At 41.9% G+C, this 15718-nt stretch overlaps 1 protein-coding gene across 1 annotated transcript; it reads right to left on the bottom strand.

The window, feature by feature from the left end:
* Positions 1 to 5895: 5895 nt before the first annotated feature.
* Positions 5896 to 15680, bottom strand: ASTE1 (asteroid homolog 1). Its single transcript, XM_001379795.4, has 5 exons — positions 15544 to 15680; positions 11764 to 13089; positions 10226 to 10436; positions 8401 to 8593; positions 5896 to 6748 (listed from the first exon to the last, which is right to left on the bottom strand). Exons 2-5 carry the CDS (start codon positions 13066 to 13068, stop codon positions 6409 to 6411), a joined length of 2049 nt encoding a protein of 682 aa, XP_001379832.1. The 5' UTR covers positions 13069 to 13089; positions 15544 to 15680; the 3' UTR covers positions 5896 to 6408.
* Positions 15681 to 15718: the final 38 nt, after the last annotated feature.

Genomic DNA, 15718 nt, shown 5'->3' with positions numbered 1-15718 from the left:
GGCTAGCTTCAGTTCTTGTGATTCTCAGAAATAACATATGCTTAATTTTTATCTATTATCCTAGTAACCACAGGTTTTTGGAAAGAGTTTTGAGCAGAGACATGTGGGAGTCCAGTTCTGTTTCCTTTTTTCCACTTAAAATACTGAAATTATTTTTAAAAATAAAACTATCTCCTAGGATGTTTGTTCAATCAAACGTTAAATGGTTCAATATCAGAAATGTACATGATTTTATCATTGGAAATGGCATTTACTGCCTGCTTCACTGATGGGCCAAAGGATATGGTCCATTTTACAGCCGAAGCCCCCTATATATTTGGCTCCCCCCTTCTCCATTAGAACATGAGCTCCTTTGAGACTCTAGTGCTTAGCATAGTAATAGAGCTGTGTGACCCTGAGCAAGTGATTTAACTTTCCCCCCAAACGAACAGTTGCCTCATCTGTGAAACATGGGGCTCTAACAGGGATCTTCCAAGATCTTTCCAGTGTTAAAATCCAGTGATAATGACTCATCTGAATTTTGAGAGGTTACCTGCTAGAGATGAAATAGAACAAGGAATTGCCTTAGGAAATGGTTCTCCTTCAGAAAAGAACAGTTTACATTTGGCCCAGGGTGTCCCAAAAGACTTAATGTATTTTTAAGCTACTAAAGCTTAAGATTTAAATGCTTTTTTTTTTTTTTGGACCTCACAAGCACCCTGTGAGGTTGATGTTCAGAGTCATGGGACCATTTTACAGATGAGGAAAGGTTAAGTGACTAGACTGAAGTCTTATCTTCAATCTCTTTCTACTGGCTGATTTGCCATTACTCACTCTATGACCATAGGTCCTCAAAACCATCTTCCCTTCATTCTTCCATCTCTGTCAGCCTTCATCCTTTATCTCTTCTCCCTTTTTGTGGATTAAGAAGCCCATCTACACTTAGTGTCTTTGCTTCCTTTCCCTTCACTCTCTAATTTTCTGTATAGTTTAATTTAGGTTAAGGTTTTAGGTTAAGGAAGGGAACAAATATTCATTAAAAGTTTATGGATATCTCATTTGATCTTCTAAACAATTCTGGGAGGTAGGTTCTATTATATACAATCAACAGATAAGGAAACGAGCATATAAAGGTTAAGTGACTTGCCCAGGGTCAATCCGAGAGTGGCTGAGGTTAGATTTGAACTCAAGTCTTTCTGACTTCATATCCAGAACTTAGCTGCTGCACTACATAGCTGTCAATATTATTTACATATAACATTTAATCTTAATTGGTCAATCTAAGCCACTAAGTTTTGCTCAGGGATACTTTTTTTTGGAAAGTTGATGAGATACAAGTGTGAAAGGAAATTATCCTCCTTTGTTTATTTTAACCAGTCAAGAACTTGGAATGCTCCTCTTCACATTTAGTCAAACACTTTTACTAGAAAAGGAAGTTCACACCCTCAAAGACAGGAAGTGGATGGCACAAGCACTGTCCTCCCTGGGCAGTGCCAGGCAAATTAAGAAACTGTAAGGGTTAAAAAATTAAGGTTGGGGGGCAGCTGGGTGGCTCAGTGTACAGAGAGCCAGGCCCAGAGACAGGAGGTTCTGGGATCAAATCTGGCCTCAGATACTTCCTAGCTGTGTGACCCTGGGCAAGTCACTTAACCCCAATTGCCTAGCCCTTACCAGTCTTCTGCCTTAGAACCAATACTCAGTATTGATTCTAAGATAGAAGGTAAGGATTTAAAAAAAATAAGGTTGGACTAAATAATTGAGAATGTGGTCGCCGAAATTAATATATATCATGTCAGATGCTTTTTAGCAGTATTTATTTATAAAATAGAGGGAAAGAGTGAAAGAGAAATGAGAAAGAGGGTAGAGTAATAAATCTAGCTTAATGAGCTACATACTTGCTCCAGTGCCTGGCTTTGCTCTGGCAGGGCTCCAGAAGTTCAGTCGGAGGGCCAAAAAGGTAAATTAGGTATCACCCATGCCTCCGAGGGGGCCTATCTGGTTAATCTCTCTGGCTGTCAGGAAAGGTAGGTCAGCTTTTTCCACTCACCAATCCAAAGTCCAAGGGGAGAAGATCCCACAGCAGTCTTACCGAATGCTAGAGTCCCAGGTCCACACTGAGGAAGGTCCTCCACCAGCCTCCAGAGCTTCAAAAACTATATGAAAAAAAGACATGTTTGTAGCTGGATTGGATGACTATTTTTTGTTCCGTCCTCTTGACCCTGGGAATATCTGCTGTTTCCGTTATCCTGGACCCAAAAGAATGTTCTGTGCCATGAATGAGTTAGTTTTGTGGTGAATGGAACCTCAAAAATGGAGATGAAGATCTAATATGGTAGAGTCAATGCCCCTAAGAGGCATGTGAGGCTATGATGGACAATTGGGGCAATAATCTGGACACAGAGCGAGTGAGTACAAGTGGATCGGCACTCCGCTTTCTGCTTCCCTGTAAAATATTGAAAAGGGGCTCTCCACGGCCCATTGTCCCCTGCCTTCGTGTTTAAACACGTCCCACTTTCTCCTGTTTGAGAAGGAAAGCATATCTCTTCCAACTATGATCTTGTTTTTTCCTACTTCTTGTGGATAAGCTTATTGAACTGCCATTCTCGTCCTCCCATTTCCTTTCCAGACTTTGCACCTTGGCCTCCATGGCCAACGCTCTATTGAAGTTGATCTCAGGTCAATAATGGCTTCCTAGCCAAATCTGAAGGACATTTTCTCAGTTCTTTTCCCCTTGAGTTTCTTAGCTGCATGTGATAACATAAAAACCACTTTTTCCTTGCTTGAGCGACACTAGAGAGCTGGTTTTCCTGTCTTTTAAAAAACAGGTTATGCAGACTTAAAGAAAGGTGTCAAAAGGTGTCCTTTTAATTAAAAAAAAATCAATAAGAAGGGGCAGCTGGAGCCTCAGAGGCCAGAGAGCCAGGCCTGCACAGGGAGGTTCCATTCTGGCCTCAGATCCTTCTTGGCTGTGTAGTCACTTAGCCCCCGTTGCCTAGCCTTTACCCCTTTTACCTTGGAACCCATGCACAGTACTGATGCTAAGACAGAAGGTGAGGGTTAAAATAAAGGAAGCGAATTGGTTGCTGACATCAGAAGGTCACACTGTTAGAGAATCAGGAGTGATTGTAGGTGTGTTGGTGTGATATCTGGGCTGACTGTCATTGCTGGCATGGCGAACTTCTAATTATGGAGCTGGAGCCGGTAACGGGAGGAGTCCTGGATGCAGTGAGCCCAAATCTCGAGACCATGTGACACGTTCCTAAAAATACACAGTACATCGTAGAAAAGCTAGGAAACCTTTCAAAAGGACGTGTGAAACCTGGGGAGGTGCTAGCCAGTTACCAAATAGAGGAGTTTAAAAGAAGTAGAAAAAAGTACTGTAAATAACCTGAAGAGAGGCAGGCTCAGAAGTGCCGAGCCTGTCTCGGATACAAAATGGCACCGTGCCCCAAGGAGTCACAATCTTGGAGAGCCACCACGTTCACAACAGTTGCTGATTTCTGTTGGTAGAGGGAGTTTTAATCATCAGGAGTTTCTTACATTGAAATCATAGATTTGGCTTTTTTTTTTTTTTAAGTAATCTTAAGAATATGAATTTAAGCTCCAGCTCATCCAGGTAAAAACTATATCAAAGCCTTAACCCAACCTAGTTCCATCCCAAGAGAAAAAGGCTATAAACATAAATGGGCAATTTGGAAACGTTTCAGTTACACGTGCAGTTACTGCCCTTTTCTTCTGGGGATATTTTATTCACTGAAAAGAGCAGGAAGAAGAACATTTTTGTGTGAGACATTTAGAAAAGCGGCTTGAGGAAAAATCACTAAAACTTCTGAGGGAAAAGCAGCCCCTCAGATGGTTAGAGAGCTCTGAAAGGATTTGAGTGCAAGAATGGCTCCCGGAGGCAAAGGCATTGATTGTAGACATCCACATACAGCCTTCAAGGACTGGAAAATGCGTTGCTGGGAAATGAAATTAGAGAACTGTTTTGTAAACCATTGGATTACTGGCTATTAAATATTTGTGTTATGTCTGACAGAAGGTATGGATTTGGGGTTTCTCTGCCTCCATGGGAGATGTCCCGAGTAGCAGAATACTCGAGAAGACTGCTTTTATGCCAGAGACTGAGATAACCGAGAGTCCAGAAAGCCAATTTGGGAAGCTTGAAGACTTACAGCTGTTTCAAGTTAAAAGAATTTCACTACTTTAGAAGGCCAGAGAAGCAGTTTAATTCAACAGGAGAGCAGAGATCCAAACCACCAGAAACATTCAGATTTGTCTTCCAGTTGTGATGGGAACTGCTCCATGCACGTGAGACCCCTTACTTAGGTGCCTCACAGGTGGGCTTTTCTAAACAGGTGGAAGAGCATAAACCCAGACTTATGGATGAACTGTTAGGCTTTGATTATGTTGCTTTGGTCTTTCCAGCGCGTAAAGGTTTCATGTTTGAGTTAATAACATCATTGTGCCTGATCTGTTTAAACAGGAAGCCCACGTAGGATTATCTCCCCATTCTAGGGGGCTGAGTCAAGTTGTAGCAGTGGCCAGCCTGTTGAGAAGGAGCCACTCTAGGGTGTAGATGAAGTGAGCCAAGCCCCTCCCAGGAAGAGGAGAGCAAGAGAGCCCGGTGCCTTTTATCAGTACTCACTCTGGAACTGAAGACAATGGCCGGGTCTCAGCAAGACTGGTGACAGCATCCTTGGCTTACACTGGCTCTAACTCTTGACCAATGGGGAAAATTAATCACTAATGATCAAATCAGATTAAAAAAACCCAACCTGATAGGATAAAGAAACTTGTTTTTTGTCGTCATTGATCTTTTAAAAATTGTATTAATTTACATGGAAAAATGCCATTTTAACTCTCGACATCCAGCCAAACATTTAACATTCTTTCAGTTACCTTATTGATGTTTTATCACTTTTAGTGACAGATCAAAAAAAGATACTGCCCAATAGGAAACAAGTCTCTACTAGACAAATTAAGGTCCATGTTTCATCCACTCGTTTCTTACTTGCGGGGCTTTGGGTAATGCTCGCAGATAGATGATGGACTGCTCTGGCCTTAGTTCTCACTTGCAGTGTACGTCATCTCTTTCTTGTCTCCTTTCCATGGATCTCGATTGTGCTTTTATTTCTACTAATGAGGGCTTACTATACCGTTTCGCCTATACTCCTCTCCAATTCCCAGGAGCTTAGGAAGATATGACCACAGAGTACTGGTGATGATCACCAAATTCCCTAGTGAGCAAAATCAGAACGTCTAAAAATAGAATGGTTCCATAACCAATTAAGCTAAATTAGCGTGGAAGACTTCAAAGAACATGTTTGCTTGAAGAATGTTTTAAAGAACATCAATGGCTTTCCCCAAATTCCTTTTCATTTTTGGCTCAGCTCATCATGTTTCCCACTCCCTAAAATACTCTAAATCAGGGGCAGCGAGGTGGATTGAGAACCAGGCTTGGAGATGGTCTTAGGTTCAAATCTCACCTCAGAGAGTCTAGCTATGTGACCCTGGGCAAGTCACTTAACTCCAGTTGCCTATCCCTTCCTGTTTTTCTGCCTTGGAACTAATATTTATTATGATTCTAAGACAGAAGTAAAGGGTTTAAAAAAAATAAATTTTACTACCTCAGACCTGGTTTACAGATGAACACTAATCCATTTTCAAATGAATTCTAGCCATGATATTCATTTATATATAATCTTATGCTAAAAAACACTTGGCCAAGAGCCAGAGGCAGAAGTCGGAGCCACAGAGAAAAACTTCTCTTTGAAGATGTAGAGGACTACGAGACAGAAAATCGTTCCCTTAAGAGTGTGCTGCCTTCCACAGTAGTCCCTTTGTCACTTAAAGCCTAGCTACAAGGTTGGTATATGGAACGCTCTAGTTGCAACAAAATACACACCACCAAACCAGTCTGTTTTTATACTAGCAAACTTTATTTTTCAATGGAAATGGAATATGAAAACATATTTTTAAAAATCATAAAAATGACTTTAGAAAGGGCCATTACCTGGTTCCTCGTATTATATTTGTGGCAGTCCATGGCTACGTTGTAGCACCTCCAGGAGTAAAATACATGATAGGATGTATTTAATATAAAACATTAAAAAAAATTTCTCTGTATATAGCATGTATGTATGCACATACCTCCACCCACCACCACATATGTGTACGCCTTCATATACACACATGCCAACCAGACCTGCTGCGATTTGAAAATCAATTATAACCATTAGCCAGTGGCCACAAGAGAGATTTCAATGATCATTTTACACTGATGTCTTCCTGGGGTTCCAGCTGTCCTCAGGACTACCCAAGAGAAGGGATGTGCTGGAATCCTTACAGCATGATTGCTTTAGAGAATAAATCTGGAAGTGCTTGATCCTGGGAAGGGAATGACTCAGAAGAAGCCTCAGTCTAGGAGGTCTAAGACCCTTGTGATGGACAGTCAGACCCCTGGCCTGGATCCTCTGGGTCATCCAAGGTGAGTACCCCAAACCTGTTGCTGACATGGCGATGTAAGGATTTGGTGTCTAGGGCGATGCCTACTCTGTGCTTCGACAAGCTAACAGCGTTTTTCTTTGGTTTCTTCTTTTTGGCTTTTGACTTCTGGGGGAAGAATTCTGCCGGGACAGCTGATTTCAAAGCGTGGAAGAGCTGGTTATAAAGCTGTCTTGCTTCAGGACACACACTCAGGAGATTTTCTACTGAGGATGAAGTGGAAAGTTCTTGAGAGAGTCCATGGACAAGCGTTCCACTGTACAGCCTGTCCAAGGGGAAAAGAAAACACGTCACTGCTATCACTTAGGGACAAGAACACTAAGATACTAAAGGTTAAAATTGCACTGAGACTTTTGCAACTCCCCATGTAATGCACTTACCCTTAAGTTACAGTCAGGTAAAAACAAATTTAATTAGACACCCAAGGGAGCCTCCTCTTTATTTTCCTCTGAAACTGTGTAAAGTCGTGTCTAAAAGTGCTAATTTTTGGTCACAGTCCTTTCTGAGGACAGAAAGGTCACATTTGTCACTTTTAGTCTGGTAGCATCTAATGTATTAATAAGTAAAATGCTGAAAAGTCAGTTTGCAAATGGTGTCAAGCTGAGCAGGCTTGCCAGTAAATTTAAAACTACCTTGCTAAATTGGAAGAGCTGTTTCTTAGGAATAGGATTAAGTTCCACAGAGTTAAAGCAGTTCATTTTCAAACAGCAGACCACATTAAAGATCAACAATGAAGTGGGTAGGTCTATCTATCAGAGACAGGGATGACCCAATGGATAGATTCAGAGCTCGAAGGGATGTTAGGCCTTCCAACACAAAGAAACTGAGCCTCATGGAGTTAGAGTGATTTTCCCAAGGCTAGAGAAGATTTGAACCCAGGTTTCCTGGCTTCAGTCTGGCTTTTCCCCACTGTATCATGGTGCCTTTTGCAGCTGATTTTGAAATGAGAAAAACCTGGACCCAAGTTCAGCCTCTGAAGCACACAAGCAAAGTGACCACAGCCAAACCATTTCATCTTTAAGCATTCCAGGTAATTTTCTCTCTTTCTTAAAAAAAAAACAAAAACAAAAATGATACCCTTCCCTTCTGTCTTAAAACTGACTCTAAGGGGGCAGCTGGATAGCTCAGTGGATTGAGAGCTAGCCCTAGAGATGGGAGGTCCTAGGTTCAAATCTGGCCTCAGACACTTCCCAGCTGTGTGACCCTGGGCAAGTCACTTGACCCCCGTTGCCTAGCCCTTACCACTCTTCTGCCTTGGAGCCAATACACAATATTGACTCCAAGATGGAAGGTAAGGGTTTAAAAAAAAAAAACTGACCCTAAAGTATCAGTTCCAAGGCAGGAGAGCAATCAGTAGGACTTGGGTAAATGGGGTTAAGTGACTTGCCAAGTGTTCACACAGCTAGAAAGTCTCTTGAGGTCATAATTGAACCCAGGTCCTTCTGACCCCACACTTGGTGCTCTATCCACTGTGCTAGCTAGCCCTCCAGGTAATTCTCTTGAGTGTCACAGACAAATTATGGAATTGTATAGGAATGTGGTGGAGAGTTGCCACACTGGGAGATGTCCATAAAGATGAAATCACAGGTCTGTACTTCACCGAAAACAAACAATAAAGTTTCAACTCGTAGGGCCCAAACTGACCAACTGTGGAACAAGGCATCATTTTTTGGCCTGGCACTATGAATTCACTGCTCTAGAACTTTCTCAGGATGCAAAGACAGTATTGCTTTAGAAAAATAATCAAAAACGACCCATTAACAGAGGAAGAAGCAGGTATTTTGCTACTGTCATACAGTGGGCTTGAGGGTAAAGGGTCATAATCCTTTCCCCTTCACCCTCTTAAATGAAAAACAATCCTTAGCTTTCTCTTTTGTGCTTTTCTGGGCTTGGAGATCTGTTACTGGCTTATCTTACCAAGTGAGGTCAGGCTCAGGCAATGGAGTCAACAGAAGCTGATTGAGATAAAATCCCATCTGGAGGCAGCACTGCCATTGACAGAAAGTGTGGGCTGTATCTAAATTCAATCTTTTCTGTACTTTAATTTCTTTCACTTTAAGAAACTGGTCACACAACAGCTTAGCCCCATCCACTTGCAATTCTTCATTATCTAGATTAAAAAAGAAACCTTGGAGTAGTATTTGCAAAGTTCAAAGGTTACGACAGTGAAAGTTAAAATTAAATCTCAATAGTAAAAATATATTTTAGGAAACACAAATATTTTTTTAAGTAAGAAAAATCTTTTCTCCCTGGACACATTTCTTTTTTTTACTTTTAACTTTGCTTTACAGAGTCTAACTGAAATCTATTTTCAAGAAAGCCAAAGAAGTAAGTGCTGTGGCTCACTCACTGGATGAATGAATGTCACTTGAATATATATACATATAAAAAAATACTTCTTTCTGGCAGAACAGGAATGGGAACTCGAACTGAAGTATCTCTATATGGGGGGCAATATGGACCACCTAGAGAATACATAAAGGTCCAACTCTGTTTCAGATTTGTGAGCAAGAGGGTTTGAGGTTGCCCATGATCTGTACCCACAATCCTTAAATGAAAACAGACATGCCTTTGACCTATGCTCTTCTGTCGGAGTTAGCTAGAAGGCTGGCAAATTTTGCTCCTTTCTTACATGATCTTTTCACTCAGCAGAAAAAAATGTGAGGTTGAAAAAGAAAAAAAAACACACACAAAAAAACAAACCACAAACCCAACAGTGAGGCAATAACTTGCTTTCTAGCTCTTATTAGGCTAACACACACACACACACACACACACACACACACACACACACACACACGCTAAGCTGATACCCGTAAGACAAAAAGTTCTAAATATAGAACTCTTAGGCATTTAAAAATGTATAATGTTTAAGGTCCCATTTCTTTGATTCTTTAAGTCAGCACTGACGAATGTTTTTGAGACTGTGTGCCCAAAGTGCAACTTCAAGCTGCCTGTGAATGCCCCCCATTACCCTAGACAGCAGAGGGAGGAAGTGTTGGCACTGGGCAGCTGGACAGAGGGGCAGGGCATGCAAAAAATGTCCTCAGGCACTGTGGAGAGGAGGAAGGGAATAGTCCTCCCCCCTGCCACCCCAGCACCTGTGCCAGGCTTTCCCAACATGGCTTTACGTCATTCTGAAAAAAAGGAATCTCTTATCAAACTAGGTAATTGCTGAAAATCCAGAAAATCCAGAAAGTCACAACTCATTCTGAATTTGGATAAAGAAAAGCAGTCACATCCATGGCCTTTTAGCAGGAGTATTCTTCAATAGAATCAACTGTTCTCATCACATATGTATACCAATTATATTTCCTCAGAATTTCTAGGAGAAAGGAGAAGCTGGTATTTCCCATTATTGCTCACATATTAAATGAAGACCATAACCAGAATGACTAAATTTTCTATAGCTGCATGGGTTTATAAGTTTTATTACAGAGCAATAATTAATAACCATTGTGGGAAAGATTCACTACTGAATTGGAGATATCTCTAGGGAGATGGAATAACCATTAACTCTGAATTTGGAGGAAGAAACAAAACTGGCTAATGTTCTCTATGATTGTAAATACAGCACTTGGATATGCCACTATTGAAGGTGAAGGGTCAAGAAGCATCAATGTTGGCAGCTGTTAACTATCACATTAGAAACTATGAACAGATTTATACTTTACAATTTAAGTATGTATAAATGAGTTCCTGTAGAAGAGATGGTGGTTTCTGTAGATTGGTAGATACCTACCAGGCTCACTGGTCATCTTGTGCAATTGCCCACATAGCATTCCCACCAGTAAAGCTTGTACATGATTCAGTTTTGCTCTGGATTGTAAAGACTGCAACCAAAAGCAAGTGACAGCAACAGGTAACTTCAAGGAAGAAGGAATTGGGTCCAAGACGCCCTCTTTCACTTTCAGGGTTTCTAACAGAAGAATCTGACGCTTAGAGAGAGGAAGCTGAAAACACACAGCAAAATAATCTTGGTCATGTTTAGAGAAACTGGATATTTTTTCTTATGTGCAAAGTATGGGATTAAACAATATAAATGAAGCTTATCTCTTCTTTAAAAAGGTATTAGTGAATGGGCTGAGCTTTAAGCTATGGTGGATAATAATAGTAAACACTTGCTATTAAAGGTTTACTCAGTGATTTATATATCTATATCTATATCTATATCTATATCTATATCTTCTGTAAGTGGATCCTCATACAGTGCTTTTGAGGCAGGCGTTATTTGTATACAAAGTCTGTTTATAGGTTCATAGATCTGGAGCTAGAAGTAGCCTCAAGGGCCATCTTGCTCAATCATTTCTTTGAGAGGAGATGGATTTAATGTGGGACACAAGGAGCTTGAGCATCAGTTACAATGCCACCTCCTAGCCTTTGCACATACTGTGCCTTCTACATTCCCAACTCTACCCATTAAATTCTATCCACCCTTCCTATACCAGCTCCTTCCCCTCTAGTCCCAAGAGAGGAGACCTTCTCCTTTTCTGCCTGACACTGAGCATTTTAAGTCACTCTAGGGCCCTTACTGCATACTGTTTGGGAGGAAGTCACAAAATAGAAAGAGTAATGGCCCCTACAGCAGAGGAACTGGGCTCAAATCCAGGTTTTATCTGTTGTGACCAATTACTTTTACTGTTGGACAAGTTGGAGTACATATAGATGAAGAAGCTTTAAGCTACTTATGTTTTAAACTACATGAGAACATTATGGGGTGCACTGTATTCTTGCTCCAGTTCCTTACCACTCTAAGTACCCAATGACAGTTTATTCTCTGACCAGGGAGAGGCAGTGCAGTATAAAAGAAAGACCACCACACAAGGAGTGTGGGGGACAGGGTGCTTCTCTGATAAAAGATTTTGGACAAATCATCTGATCCCTCCTTTGTTGGATCCTCCTCCCTATCACGCCCTGTAATTTTAGGGGTCCCTTAGAATTCTATCCTGGGCTGCCCTCTTTTCTCTGTTTATACTGTCTTATTTGGTAATCAACTCCAAGGGATTTAATATCAATCCCTATGGTGATGATTCTCAAATTTATTAATAGATACCAATTTGGCACCCCAACAACCTCTGCTGACTTCCAGTCTCACATCTACAACTGACTTTCAGACATCCTGAAGAGGAGGTCTAGGAGACATCTTTCCCCCAACTCATCCCGTCTTCCTAACTTCTCTATTACTGTTGAAAGCAATATAAAACTCATATTCTAGAATATAAAATGGTTCAGTGTTTTACATGCAGACTCATTACCTCGATGGACCCAAGGTTCACTTACCTCAATCAATCTGCCCAATTCCCAATAATCTGGTGGGAGTTTTGCTGCATGAGTAACTACTGTTGCAATGTTCTTATCAACCCTTTTTAACTCATTGAAAGCTACCAGTTGTTTAGACCCTCTACTTTGGGGTACATTATTTAGATTTGGAGAAGAATTCTGAAGAAGCCCATAGATGACTTTCCGAATGGGCAAAGAGATGCTGTGGGCACTTGGACACTGCATATTCTCCACCTGTGTATGAAGAATAGTCCGCTGTAATGACAAAGCATCACAAACAAAAGGAGAAAGTTGCCCTTTTGCCAAAGCCAGCTGTATCCATTCTGGTAAGCCTAGTTTGGTGGCACAGGGAGATACATAAGCACCATACTGGAAGAAGTCCTGCAGCTTCACTGGAGATTGCTGGTATTCTTCCATTGAAGCCCAAAGGAGCTCCCTAACCACTTCTCTATCATTTACTTTCAGGTACTTCAGAGCATTATCTAAGGCTTCGGTGGGATCATCAAAACGAGAGAGCCAGTTGAGGAGTCCCAGAATTCGCTGGTGCTTTCTTCCTTTGGTGTTAGGGGCTGCAGGACTGACACTCAATCTAGTGAAGACAGCATCCAGGGCAGGCAAACTAATGTAGTCATTACCACACAGAACAGCAAAGAGAGGCAGCAGATCTTTGTTCATATGGTTGAAGTGCCTGCAGAACCTCTCTACAGAAAAGCATCTGGCAGGGATGCAGTAGTGACACGTGTCTTTGATCATAGTCGGGGTTCTCCACTGAAACCCGTTCAGAGGACAAAAACCAGCTTTCAGGTCGAAAATGCAAAAATCACTATCCATTGTTAATACAGGACAGCTCCAGTGATTAGCAAGGGTCATAATATCTCTATCTGCTTCTGTGAAGCACTGGACAAAGTCTACATGGAGTTTGTTCAAAACCTGAATGAACACTTCCCGGATGAGTAAAGGTAGCAGGTTGCCCCTCCCGCCCCCAGAAAGGGAAAGCGCTACTTGGATCTTCTCCCGGGCTCTGTCTTTTAAAGTGAGGAGTTTTTTATCTGAAATGTCACAGCCCCCATCTAATACAACATATGGATGAATGTTACAAGCAAAGAGTGATTCAAAGAATCTCTCTATAACTTCAGTAAAAGAATCATAGTCCCCTCCATGCCGGAGGTCCAAATTTGAATCAAAACAGAGTCGATGGAAAAGCGCAAAACCGTCAATAATAATTTTAGTGTCCCTCATCTTCAAATCAATGAAGAATTGACTGCTGTGGTCTTCCACATAACTTGTTAGTCCACGGATACCCATATTGATGGTCTGAGGAACTACCTTCAAGACAAAATACATGCACCAAGTTTTCAATAAGATTGTAGGAATCATTAAGACTCTCTAGGGCAATGATTACAAATCTGTTAGATGGACAGGTAATGTGAGAAATGTCCTCAGAAGAGGGGGAGAGGAGCAGCCTGGCCCCTCGTCCCTCTGGCTTTCTAGTAATGAACTTTGTGCTGGGGTGACAGGGCACATGCCTACACAGGGCTCCGATTGCCCTCTTGGGCACAGGTGCCATTGGTTTGTGTCTCAAGGGTGTCTGGCCCTGGGTTAAAATGGCATGAAGATTTTTGGGACACAGGGTACAACAGTTACTGCTTTCCATCATCCTAAGACTCCAATGGAATCTGACCATGCCAGGTTTTTTGCTTGTTTGCTTCTAGAACAGGGAACATTTTAGAGGTAAATGCAAAGGTAATAAAATAAACTTCAGTTCCATAAACTAACTAAATTAGCAAATCCCAAGTGTCTGGGTTTTTTAGACACCAGAATGACTTTGACTTTCCTTTTTGTCCATGAATCACAGCTGGCTTGTAGATACTCTATTTGGAACTATTATTGCTCTTTGTACTTTGTGAAATACTTATCAAATCCTATTTAATTGTTGTAATTTGGAAATTTAAAAAAATCTTCACTGGAAATAATTTTTCAGCAAAGTACAACAGGGGTTTTTAACCCAAGGAGCCATGTACCCCTTTTTCCAATGGATGGAAAAGTGGATGGTGGGGAAAAAAATACAGCTTTTTCCTCCTTTATTTTCACAAACTTATAACTGAAATTTGTAATTTCCTTTATTGGTTCAAAATTTTATTCCAAGAAAGGGACCATTGCACAAAGACTGGTTAAGTGATAACTGTATGTAGAGAGCTAGACCTGAAGTAGGGGGAACTCACCCCCACAAGTTCAAATCTGGCTTCAGACACTAGCTGGGTGACCCTGGGCAAGTCATTTATCTTAGTTTGCTTTAATTTCATCTTATGTAAAATGAGCTGAAGGAGGAAATGGTATGTCACTCTGATATCTTTGCCAAGAAAACCCCCTAAAGGTGTGTGGAAAACAGCCTATTACAAGCAGACCTCATCCCAGTTCCAGATTCATGATTTTGCCTGAGGTTGACCAGCCCCAGTCTGGGACAATCTGTTTAGCTGAACAATTCTGTTTACACAGCTTGGGAATCCAAGAGGGGAGGGTGGAATATTTACAAAATAAACAACTTGGTTCCACCTAAGGATGGTCTTTATTCTTTATGATTATGTCAGCCCAGCCTCCTTTTGGTGTTCTCAACATTTGTTGAGAGGAATCCCAGTTTCTTGCCCAACTAACAGTTATACTTTTTGCTCTTTTGGATGCCTTCTCTTTAATTCAGGTTGATGAAGAATAACCTGGGTCTGAAATCACTCAACAACTATACTATGCAAAGTAAAGCTAAAGCACTGCCCTCCTCCCCCAGTCCTCCTCCCTGCAGACTTCTGGGGGAAGTGCTATCCCCACCTCCTTCTTAAACTTCTACACTACAACCTGGGAAACTAATTTCTTTATTTAAAAAATGCAAATGTCCCAGATGCCCAGGCACTAAAGACAGCCAAGCTGGGATTCCAGGGTCTGGTGAAAATGAATGTTTGAGGGATCTGACATGGGTTGAACAGGTTGAGTGTGCTATCTCTTAACCAGACAGTTCCCTCCTGGGATCCATTACTGGGGTGTCTCCAGAGCCTTGGTCTTTAATGTATGAGGTTTACTTTGGGGACCGCCCCTTAGTGCTAGAAAACCTTTTAGGGCCTGAGTGCCCAAAATGCACCCTCCTAAAGCCACATGTGAGCCACCACCTTATCCCAGACAAGGAAGAGAGGAAGCAAGCGCTCTGGTTTGGCTGCTAGGCAGGGGAGCTGGTGAAGTCCAGTGGTGGTGTAGGAACTCTGGTTCATAAAGTCACACCCTAATAATAGTTGAATCTAATCCCTACCTTCCATCTTAAGACTCAACCCTGTATATTGGTTCCAAGGCAGAAAAGCAGAGAAAATTGGGCAATGGGAGTTAGGTGACTTGGCCAGGGTCACACAGCCAGAAAGTGTCTGAAGGCCAAACATTTGTTGCTGAGTCCTTTCAGTCTTTGTTTCTGACTCTCTGCCACCCCATCTGGGGTTTTCATGGCAAGGATACTGGAGTGGTTTGCCATTTTCTTCTCCAGGCTTTTTTAGAGTGGAGACTGAGAACGACGTTATGTAGTTACTCATTCAGGCTCACACTGCTGGCATCTGAGACCCAATTTGAAATCAACCTGACTCCAAGCTTACTACTATTCCTTGCAAAACTAGGTATCCCGCATACAGTAAAGGTTCCTAATTGTTCGTAGCTTGAAAAGAGCAGCCAATGGCCCCGTCTCGACCCCTCCTCCCTTCCCTCCAGGCCACTCTCTCGCGCCCGTGCAGAGGCAGCAGTCGACCGTCTCACCTGCTCTTCGCCGCGATTTCAGAAGCCTCGGAATGCAGAAGGTGCGAGGACCGGGTTCAAAACAGGAAGTCCCAGAGGATAGCTAACACGAGACTAGGTCACCGGAAGTGGCCGATATGACGTAGGCCACGGTGCTGACTCCGCTCCCCCAAACTGTTGCCCCCGGCAGCCCTTT

Source organism: Monodelphis domestica, chromosome 5, assembly GCF_027887165.1.
Source record: "Monodelphis domestica isolate mMonDom1 chromosome 5, mMonDom1.pri, whole genome shotgun sequence".
Taxonomy (NCBI): Eukaryota; Metazoa; Chordata; class Mammalia; order Didelphimorphia; family Didelphidae; genus Monodelphis; species Monodelphis domestica.
Note: the sequence above shows the minus strand (reverse complement) of the source record. Positions and strands in the feature narration are given on the sequence as shown.

Coding starts and splice junctions, on each gene's coding strand:
- ASTE1 (XM_001379795.4), bottom strand. CDS start 13,068: ATGGGTATCCGTGGACTAACAAGTTATGTGGAAGACCACAGCAGTCAA. Junction 10,437..11,763: donor AATTGGGCAGATTGATTGAG/GTAAGTGAACCT, acceptor GTGTGTTTTCAG/CTTCCTCTCTCTAAGCGTCA. Junction 6,749..8,400: donor CCTGAGCCTGACCTCACTTG/GTAAGATAAGCC, acceptor CCCCTTGGACAG/GCTGTACAGTGGAACGCTTG.